General features: G+C 50.7%; 1 protein-coding gene across 3 annotated transcripts; it reads right to left on the reverse strand.

Moving 5' to 3' along the window:
* Positions 1-5,748: 5,748 nt before the first annotated feature.
* Smim32 (small integral membrane protein 32) lies at positions 5,749-8,964 on the reverse strand. Of its 3 annotated transcripts, XM_055629325.1 has the most exons (3): positions 8,339-8,964; positions 7,668-7,824; positions 5,749-6,211 (listed from the first exon to the last, which is right to left on the reverse strand). In XM_055629325.1, exon 1 carries the CDS (start codon positions 8,954-8,956, stop codon positions 8,645-8,647), a length of 312 nt encoding a protein of 103 aa, XP_055485300.1. In that variant the 5' UTR covers positions 8,957-8,964; the 3' UTR covers positions 5,749-6,211; positions 7,668-7,824; positions 8,339-8,644. The 3 variants fall into 3 exon arrangements, with proteins under 3 accessions (XP_055485300.1, XP_055485301.1, XP_055485299.1); XM_055629326.1 differs by lacking the exon at positions 7,668-7,824; XM_055629324.1 differs by having other exon boundaries at positions 7,668-8,964.
* Between the last annotated feature and the right edge of the window lie 1,576 nt (positions 8,965-10,540).

The raw sequence follows: 10,540 nt of genomic DNA on the forward strand, positions 1-10,540 counted from the left end.
CTGTGAACCCACCTCTGCTGTGCACCTCCCCCGGGTGCCATATAGGCAGGCACCATGACCAGAAGGAGGAAACTTTGACTAAATTCGTTATTCCCAAGAGAATAAATAAAAAACAAAGTATTCTTTAGAGAAAATGCTTTCTTAGAGGAATTCTGCAAGCCAGTCCGGAGTGTTTTATTTAGAGGGCAGTTGGTGAGGTGTTTTGTAGCAATCCTTTGGTTAATTTAGCACACTCTGCACCTCAATGCCAGCTTCTCTAGGCCTGACATTAGTTTCAGGTTGCTGGGACCCAAACAGGGATGCTGCCAGTCTACGAGACAGCGCTTTTCATGATGCGTATGTTTCAGAAGTGTGTCTGAGAAGGCCGCTGGCAAGCTGGCAGTCTTCAAGTTTTATTTAAAACTATGAATATATGGTGGAAAGAGGATTTTTCAAAATGTCCTCCCTGTTTAAACTACAACTAGTTTTGTTAAGTCTGTAATTCTAATTTTTTTAAAAATCTTCTCTCAGCCTAAATCTTTCCTCTTCCATTTTGCTGCCTTAAAGGTATTGGGGTGATAGGGAAATCTTAAAGATGAGATGTTAGCATCTTGAACTCTCTCAAACTTAAGAGTATTTCGATCGGAAAGGGTGAGAGGGTTTTGCCTAGTGTTTAGGACTCTTTATAATCCATGTTGTATTGAGAGGGAAATTTGTGTGATTTCTGGTGAGAGCTATGTCCTGGGGCAGTTCATTCATATTTGGGTGGATTTTTTTTTTTTTTTTCTTGAGCCTGAGTTCTGCCCTCTTGCCTCCAGCTTCTGAGTGCTGGGATCACAGACATGGCCCACCAGGCTGTGCCCACCAAACCTGGGACTTTGTGCATGTTAGGCAGACAATACTCAGATGAGCTATAGTGCCCCTGATTGATTTTGAAAATTTCTTTTACTTTGTCTTAATCTCCAGCCCTTCTTCATTCAATAAACTCTATTTGTCTTGTTTTAAGGAGTATTTTGCCCAAAGTAAATTCTGAGAACTTTAACAGCACAGAAAAGCATATACTTCCAAACCGGCAGCTAAGCACTTAGACGTTTAGGCGTGTGCCCTTCTGGTCTGTTCACTCACTGTTGGGATCTGTGCCTCACCATTGGTCCTCTGCTTCCTTTGACAATTTTGTAGCTGGTTCTGGGTGACACTGTGTGTGTGACAGGGTATGCCCCTGTGTGGGCAAATGAGTGCTCACCTCCATAGGCCACAGGTTATCTTGGCTGTCTTCTCTGGCACTCCCCAGCGTATTGTTTGAGACGGGAGCGCTTACCGAACCTGTTGCTCACTGTTTGGCTAGACTGGCTGGCAGCCCTGGGAGCATTCTGTTGTCTGCCCACTGTCACCACACACATGCACACGTACGCACACACACGGCTCTATGTGGGTTCTTGGGATCTGAGCTTAGGCCCTCATAGTTGCATAGCACGTATTCACTGTGGCTTCTTCCCAGCCCCAGATTATGAGTGGCACTCCCCTCCCCCACCTTGGGTTCTCAGGAAAATTGGTTTGATGCCAATTTCTTTTTTTTTTTTTTTTGTTAGTATTGAGATTACAATATAATTATATCCCTTCCCACTTCTCTCCCTCCAAGTCCCCCCACAACCTCATTCTGCCCTCCTGCAGACCGTGGCCCTCTTTCTCGTTAGCAGTTGTTACTATATGCTCATCGGTATATACCCATACATCTGTACTCCCAGACATAACCTGCTCAGGCCACCTGCATACCTGCCTTCAGGCCTGGCCACCTGGCACTGGGCAACCGCTAAGGTCCCACTGTCACTCAGTATCGCCCCGTTTCCTGTAGCTCTGTGTGAAAAGCTGGGTTCTCATGGTTTCTTGTCTGTCCATGTGGGCACGTCTGCTGTCCCCGCTCAGCTCGTGTTCAGGCAAAAAGTGCAGAAATAGTGTGAGAATTCTCAAGTGAAAAATACATTACCAGATAACCCAGCCCGTGCCCCAAAGACCCAACATACAGTTGTTCTGCCATGTTCCCTTCTACTCTATTTGCAATAGCTAGGTTATGGAAGTAGCCTAAATGATGACCTTCAGCTGATGGACTGGATGGTAAAAATGTGGTACATAGACACTGGAATACTATTTAGCTGCGAAGAAAAGGAAACCCTGAGCTTTCCAGGTAAATGGGTGGAGCTAGAAAAGGTTATATTGAGTGAGGCAACTTTAGACCTAGAAATAGAAATATCTCATCTTCTCTCTTATTGGGGGCTCTTGGCTCCAAACCTTCAGGTGGAACATATCCTGGAGTAACCGCAGAAACCAGGAAAGTACAGGGAGGACCGCTGCCAGAGTTAGGGGAGCAAAAGGGAAAGAAAGAGGTACCAGTGATCTGACTGTGGGTGGTGCTCTAAGTGGAGAGGGAGGAGGGAGATTAAACACAGGAGAGAGGAAGGAAAAATAACAGCAAAGATGTCTGAAAACAAGAGATCGTACTGCTAACCAAGAAAACCTGTAACAGGTGTAAGCCTGGGTTTAAATACGTAGTTTAAATAAAATGTCCTCGTCCGGGATGCTAGTGCCCCCTCCGAGAGCCAAAGACCATCTGACGGACCCCTAGCACCAAGCATGAGGACACCTTGAGTGGTTGCCCAGGGTTGCCCCAGACTCCCCTAGCATCACAGACAGGCTGCTGTTAGTACCCAGGTTGCTGTGTCAACATGAAAGTCTGCAGACAGACCCGCACCGCCTGCTGGAGCAGCCCCCGAGTGTGTAGTCTGCTGTCACTGACAGAATACTGAAGCTGGGTGTCATTTCAACATTAGAGCTCCCCTGTTAGGTAATGTAATGAGGCGATTTTTAATTAAGTTGACTCCAGTTCACCATATCTCCAAAGAAATTCAGGTAAGAAATTTCATCCCTTCTTCCTCTGTGAACCCTTGGACCTTTGCCCTGAGGTAATCAGGTGTTTGCTGCTGGTGCTTTCGCCTTTTGGCATTTGCTGTTCTCTCAGAGGAAGTAAAAGGGCACAGTTTCCCTGAAGTGTTTGACAACAGAAAACCAGAAGAGACACGTGAACTCGTTAGAGCCTAGAGGTGAATGCGCTCTGATCTTTGCACTCTGGCTTAGACCACGAGGATTCTCCTGACTGTTGCAGGCAGGGGAGGCATTTCATGGCACTTCATTGGCATGCTACAGAGAACGCCTCCAAGGCCTCCAAGAGTTCCAAAGTTTTGGTGGAGGTGATGTGGATGATAAAGGCCGGGAGGACTCGGGCAGCATTTGGGCCAATTGTAGTTGTGTCAACATTAGTTCAGAAGGTGTCATTAACATCTTACAATTAATCTCCTCAGTCTTCTGTGAAATTTTTCATTAACCTTAGAATTGGTTAGGCCAACTGAGTGATGCCAGAGAATGTGGAGGTAAATGCAAACACAAATGAACGACTTCAGAGGAAAGGCTTGAGTGAAATCATCCTGCTTTGCCTGCTTGAACCACAGCAGGGGGGCTTCACCTCTTCTCCCTGTGTGCACCTGTGCTCCCTTTGCCCAGCCTACCTTTTTCTGATCTTGAGAACCGTTACCTGTGTTACTGTGAGCACATGAGAAAAGATTCTTTTTCTGTACATCTTTATTCTTGTTGATGGAGACAGCAGACAAGGTAAATGATAGGCGTGTTTACTGGCAAGTTCTAAGGAGAAGATGTTGGGAAGGGATGGTGGGGAATAACAACTGTAGATTTAGTAGCCGGGAAAGATCTCAGTGAAAAGCCAATTCTGGGTTGAAGTCCAGGAAGTCAGTTGATCATTGCTGTTCCAGGCAGTTGAGAAGGATTGGGAGCAATAATGCTAAGATCTGTTCTTCCCTTCAGGAAGTGGAGTTGAAAGCAAAAATAGGACATGTACTACCGTCTGAAACCCGTACTCAGTCTCCGAGGGAGGTAATAATGAGAACTGAAGTGTTACATACACAGAGACTGGAAATGCTAGTTGCTAACACTGAGCTACCACCTTCAGGAAACAAGCTGCTTTGAGGCCCAGTCACTGAGGAACAATTCAGCTCAGTATCTTGTCAGATACAGGTTTAGTTTAAGGTGAAAAACCACAGGTAAGACTCACCTCAATCCCTAGCTGTTTCCTCCCCAGAATAATTAACAAATGCTTACTTGAGTGCCTGTTTTGTGATTTAAAAAAATGCTGGGCATCTAGAGAAAATGGTGAGGAAGGCAGATGTCTTGATCTCATATGACTGCATGCAATTGTGGGGAAGAGACAGGCTAATTACAGTCATGTCATAGCTCTCATTAGGTTCATAAAGGGGAAAACACTTGAGTCTGGAGTCAAGGTCAAAATACAGTGAGTTTGAAATGCCCACACTTTCAGAATGTGGAATGAGGTAATAAGCCAGGAGCAGACAGTGGGGAAATGGGCAATCTGTGCTTTCTGCAATCTGTCCTGTTCAGCTGAGTTCATACCCTTGTAAGTCATCTCCCCGATGGCTGGGCTAGCCGAGAATATAACTTATCAGTTTGGGAAGCTCAGGCGAGTTTTGACAAAGATTAGAAATGAGAAGGATAAGAAAGCATTAGCCAGAGGGAAGAGAAAGCAGCTTAATGCAGGAAGGTCTTAGGGATTTGAAGGCTGCAAGTTCAAGAACATGGGAACGTGAGGCTGGCTGTGGGCTGGAAGGTTCTAGGCCATGTAGGCAAAGTTGAGGGTTTTGTTTTTAATCAGGAGAGAAAGGAGAAGCCATTAGCATGTAAGCTGGCACCGGAGGCAGATGTTGCAATCTGACTAGAGGCAGATGAAAGGCTGTGACGCCCTGACTGCTGAGTGGCAATGGTGGAGGGGTTTGATGTGGTAGAAAGGCGTCTAGCAGATCACCTCTGCATATGAGCAGATGAAATGACCACCATGGTTTTGCTTTTTTTCTTTTAAACCTTGGGCATTCATATGCTGATGTAGTTAATATTGAAAATGCTGAAGAAACCTGTAAAGGGGATGGTCTTAGCCTTGAGTTTTTCTGTGCAATGCCCCGGTGGGTCACACAGCCCCTCAGGTACGCTGGAGAAAGCCCTCTGAGCAGCACTGGAAGCTATGAGAATAGATGAAGTCCAGCTGCCCCTGCCCTGGGCAGGCATGCTGGGCCATGCAGACCTCCACCACCTTACTCCACATGGGTGAGGAGACTGCAGGTCTCTCGTGGGAAGCGGTCTGTCCTGCTGTAAGCACTTCTGGAACCAGCATCCTGATTGACTGCATAGCCCACATTCAGGCACATCCAACATCCAATATGAGCTGAGCGCTTGACCTGAAATGCCTGTGTTGAAAGTCTCACAGGGCAGTGCTCTCACCTCCATTTTATAGCAGAGGAAATAGGCACCAGGGATTCTTAGGTATGATTCAGGTGTAGCATGTAGGAGCAAACTCAGGTCAGCTCCAGACCTCAGGCTCTTGGTCCGCATTGTTATCTCTCCCTGGGCCCTATCTGCTGTACCCAAGTGCTATTCTCACTTGTGGTGTTGGAATGCCTTCGTGCTAACACGCTTCTGCTTCCAGTGGCTGTTTCTGTGGGGAAGCACAAACACCATGACAGGGTCCCTTCCTATTTTTAGGCTGCCACACCTAGCGCTCTTAAATTGTTTCCATTGCAGCTTGGGATTAGGATCGCAAAAGCAGAAAGGGACATGTGATTGTATCTAGTGTCTGGATAGCCAACTGCCTTAAACTTGGGCTGCCGAAACAAAATACCATACATTTGATAGATTAGACAACAAAAATTTATTTCCCCATGGTTCTGGAAGCTGGAAGTCCAGTTTCAGTTTTGGATGAGGGTTTGTAGATGGCCAGCATCTCTGTATGTGCTCCCAGAGCCTTCTCAGCAACAGGGAGCAAGGAGGAGTGCCAGAGCTTCACCTATGACTTCATGAAGCTCCAGTTCCGTACTGCAAAGGCAGCCATTCTGGGAGTCAGGACCTCAACATACGAATGTGGGGAGAACATACATAATTCAGTCCATAGTACTGCCTAAATTGTAATCACACTGTGATGTGGGGAGAACATACATTTTCAGTCCACAGTACCACCTAAACTGTAATCACACTGTAGTCCACTCGCTTACATATTAGCAGAGGACAACTAGGTCACATTCTGTTACTTGGGGCTGGGAGGTGGGGAGGAATCCAGGTCCAACAGGAGGAAGAAACATTACTGCTCAGCCAGCGTGACGCCACCCTAGAAAATGGAATGGAGTTTTCAGGCATACAGTGCTCTTACTGACTCAGCTTGCTTTCTAGATTCCAGTTATCTGCGAGTTTGTTTGTGCCTGAGGCAAGCACCCTTTGACACCCATCCATATTTTAGAAATGAATCTCAGTGGTACTGGGTCCCTGTGGCTATAGCTGATAGTGTAGGAGCCACAGGAGGCTTTGTAGCCAGTTACTCAGTCATGTTCTGAGGGGACCGCCTCTTGCTTTTTCTTGTGGCCATGGAAGACTGGGCTGTAAGTGAACACATCCTGTCCAGGAGTCAGCTTCTTCCCTCAGTGGCGCTGCCTCAAGTCTATGTCTCAATCACAAGAATAGTTAACGTTTGAGAACCCACTTGTACCTGTGTTGTTCAGGCTGTGACACTGGCTCAATGCTACCTGACAGAGCTAGGGGGCATGATACCCATTTCACAAAAAAGGACACAGATCATAGGTTAAGCAGTGCATGCAAAGTCATAGGGCTTTTGACAGAGAAGTTGGCATTCATGGCCAGAGGGTTAGAACAGAGCCCGAAACTCTTGGCTTCTCATTACAGCACCTCTGAAGCTGACCTCCAGGATGTAGTAGAGGAATATCCATCTCCCATACCATACCCGTGTCTCCCAGCCCCCAGCCCTGAACATGTGATCTTGGTAAGGCCCCCTAGGGCCTCATGGTCTTCTCTGCAACCAAGGTGCCTGTGGGTCAGCGGGGCTAGCCTTATAGGAGACTTGAAGATGTTTGGCTCCATTTCCGAATAGCAACCTGAGACGCTAAGAGGAGATAGGACAGAGGAGGCATCCAGACAAGGACGAGCCTGGCTGTGTGAGTAACCAAGTCTGGGAGCTTACCTGGTTCCTCCCGCTACCTCCCCGGCTTCCTAGTCTTGCCTGGTGTCACAGAGCCTCCTGCCTGGCCCTCCGAATATGCCTGAAAGCCCTTATACACGCTGCAGAATTCTCTCCGTGTGCATTTGGGTGGGGGCAAATGTGTTTTTCCTCCTTCAGATTCACAAGGCTCTCAAGACTCCAGCCTGGCTTAGAATTAACTGGCTCAATGTGTCAAATTCTTTTTCAATAAAAACATCTCTTAAGCTCAAGCGAAGTGAACTTCTTCAAGCCAGGTGACTCCTGGAAGTATTTTACAGCCCCATCCAAATAACTTCCTGGCCGGGCATGGTAGCCCATGCTACCATGCAGTCAAGAGGCAGAGGCAGGCAGACCTACCTGAGTTCCTGGCCAGCCAGGCATATAAACAAACCACCTCCCTGGAATTAGGCTAACTTAGAAAATAGCCAAGGTCGTCACAGACCTGTCTCCTCAGACCTGTCTCCTCCCCCTCTAGTTCTCTGCCCCCATCCCCAAGCACTGGATCCTGTGGGGTTCTCGGGACTGGCTTCTGTCTGCTTGGGAGGTTGTGCTGCCCTGTCCTTTCAGGACCTACCTTGGCCAAGCTCTAGCTCTGGTTCAGAAAGCTTCAGGGGTGAGAAAGCTCTGTGAGCAAAGGTGTGAAGGAAGGACCTGGCCCGCAGAGAGGGTCTCCATGGGGTCCTGTTAGCAGGAATTTATTCAACAGATCAGGGGGCAGTTATCCCTGGAATCTGCCAGAAAACAGAAAACAAAACCAAACACTTTCCAGAGCAGGGGTGGGTGGTGGGGAAGGCTAGGGAAAACCAGAAAGGAGATACACCCAGACTGACCTGGCCCTCACAGGGGAGCTGGGTCTACCTTGAGTCTTTTCCTGCTGGGTATGGACTAGCTCATACTCCCTTTCCAAGACGGTGCAACCAATGATCAGTGTTCTCAGTGCTGGATCTAATTTATTGAGTTTTTACCATAGAAATGTGGTCCACGGGGGCATGAGACGCAGCCGCTGGGATCACTTGCCCCTCCACCGGCCCCCTTAGCCCCTGCTCTCAGAGAACCCGAATAGGACACACTGAAACCTCGCGTCATTTCTTCAGCGGATCCCCAGTGTCACGGAGCAAGAGATGCAGCTGCCGAGGGCAGCCATAGGGCAGAGGAGTTCAGCCCGGACAGTCAGCCCCCTGATTAGTCCCGCGCTAGCTCGCAGTGCCTGCTGCCCCTCTGCGAGCAAAAAGTCCAGGAACTCACCAGGCAGGCAAGGCTCCTGGGCTCCGGTGGGTACGCATCTTTCCGGATGGTGGTTTGCTGGCGGAACCGCTGGAGGGGCTGGAGGGAGGACGCGCGTGGGGAGTACTTCCAGGCACTGGGGCCAGGACCCCGCGCAACCTCTAACACGTCCTCCTCCAGCCCTTATTCTCCAGGTCCGAAAGGGTCTTTGGGTCCAGGCGAAGTGTTCCAGGGTCCAGCGACTCCAGAGCCACCCTGCCTTGCTCCTGCTGGAGGCTCTCCAGGATGCTAACGACCAAGAGCCCCGCGGCCCAGACTCCGTCCGCCCTATACCGGCCGCGTCTTCCAGGGCGCACGGGCGTCGCGCAGCGAGCGGTCGTGGGGCAGCGCGGCGAAGGCCGAGTGGCGCAGCTGGCAGCCGATGAAGAGGACGACGAGCGCCACGGACAGCAGCAGGAGGAAGAAGAGCAGCAGGTAGGTGGGCAGGTCGGGTTTGGTGGCCGAGCCGTCCCTCACTCCACGCGCGGTGGCCAGCTCCAGCGGCAAAGCTCCCTCTGCCTTGACCGTGGCTCCGGGGGCCAGCGCACCGCTTCCCGCCGCCTCCGGGCCGCTGGTGGCGTTGAACACGTCGCCGTACATGATCCGCGGGTCCCGCCGACCCCAGCCGGACCACCTCACTTCTGTTGCTGCAGACCGGTGCTGCTCAGAGCCTCCATGGCGCTCCCCTCCCGCCCAGCTGTGCGCATCGGAGGGGAAATCGGTGCCCGGCGGGCGGCGAGGTCGCTGAGACCACAGGGGGCGTCCGCCGCTTCAGATGCTCCGCCACGGCGGACCTCCGGCGTTCCCGCTTCTGGCTGTTGCTACCAGGACAGCATCCCTAGCCCCTGGCGGGTCTCAGAGGGCTTTACAGCCGCTCTTGAGCTCCGGAGCACCCCTGGGCTGCAGCTGCGAAGGGTGCAGGTGAGCACAAGCAGCAGCTCTGTGGGGTTCTGCGCTGGGCGCCGGGTCCTCGCGGATTCTCCGCCTCCCTGGGTGCGGTGGCCTTTTGGAGCGGTCCCGCAGCCTCGGGTCCTTGTCGAGATGCCTGGTGTGTGGTGAGCCTGTCCTCACGTGCTCCCACCGCTGAGCTGAGCTCCTGCCTGAGCTACCGAGCGCCTTCTGTCCTGGGCAGGAGGCGGGGAGGTGGCAGGATTTGCAGCACTGCCCCGAGAGAGGCTGCGAACCAATGAATGAGGGTCAGAAAGGAAGAGGACAGTACTGTGACCTGCCCGCCTTTCATCACTAGCCAAGGAGGATACTGGGGAGAGGAGAGGGAAAAAGAGAAAAAGAAACAGGGCAGGATGCTAGGGTGGTGGGGTTCTCACTCCTCCTCCCATCTGCTTCTCCTCCCCACCTGCAAAGCCTAAGCCCGGGATTGAAGGAGCTGGGATTTGAACCTGGGCTGCCCCGGCCGGGCGTCCATGCTTGTGATGTCCACAGTGAGTTGGCTCTCAGGGCAGAGTGGTTGAGAATGTCACTTCCAAGGCTGCACAAACTCCACAGCCTGGGCTCAGGCCCAGTTTGTGGGCTCTGTGGGGGTGCAGACTGATTCATGACCAACCACAGACCATCGGGTAGAACATTCGCTCACGGAGGTGTCCTGATTATTGTTATTATTACTATATTATTATTATTATTATTACCAATTAATTATTATTATTATTATTGTCAATTCGACGCAAGTTAGAGTCATCTGGTAATCTCACAAGGGAACCTCAACTGAGAAACTGATTCTGGGCATGTCTGCCGGGCATTTTCTTGAATAATGATTTTGCAGGAGGTGTGCTGTGCCATCCCTGGGCAGGCGGTCCTGGTTTGCACAAGAAAGCAGGCTGAGCAGGCGTAAGGGAAGCAAGCCAGGAAGCCGAGTTCCTCCATGGCTTCTGCTTCAGTTCCTGCCTCCAGGCTGAGCTCCTGGCCTGACTTCCCTAGGTGATGCACTGTGACAGGAAGTGAGCTGAAATAGACCCTTTCCTTCTCTAAGATGGTCTCCGTCAGAAAGCACACCTGCCTCTTCCCCTCTCTTTTATGCTCTCCCCACCCTCCAGTTTGCATAGAGCCCCAGTGGCCGCCCATTGCTCAAGGCCAGGGCAAAATGGACGGAAGAACCATTCAACACTGGTCTGTGAGTGCTCAGCTCCCACATGAGTTGGCCCCTTGCTCGGCAACCCTTGCCTGCTCTGC

The sequence above is a fragment of the Psammomys obesus genome, unplaced genomic scaffold (genome assembly GCF_907164565.1).
Source record: "Psammomys obesus unplaced genomic scaffold, mPsaObe1.curated_primary_1811, whole genome shotgun sequence".
In the NCBI taxonomy this organism is placed as follows: domain Eukaryota; kingdom Metazoa; phylum Chordata; class Mammalia; order Rodentia; family Muridae; genus Psammomys; species Psammomys obesus.

What these genes read in the sequence shown, in the direction of transcription:
- Smim32 (XM_055629326.1), bottom strand. Translation starts at nt 8,956, where the DNA reads ATGTACGGCGACGTGTTCAACGCCACCAGCGGCCCGGAGGCGGCGGGA.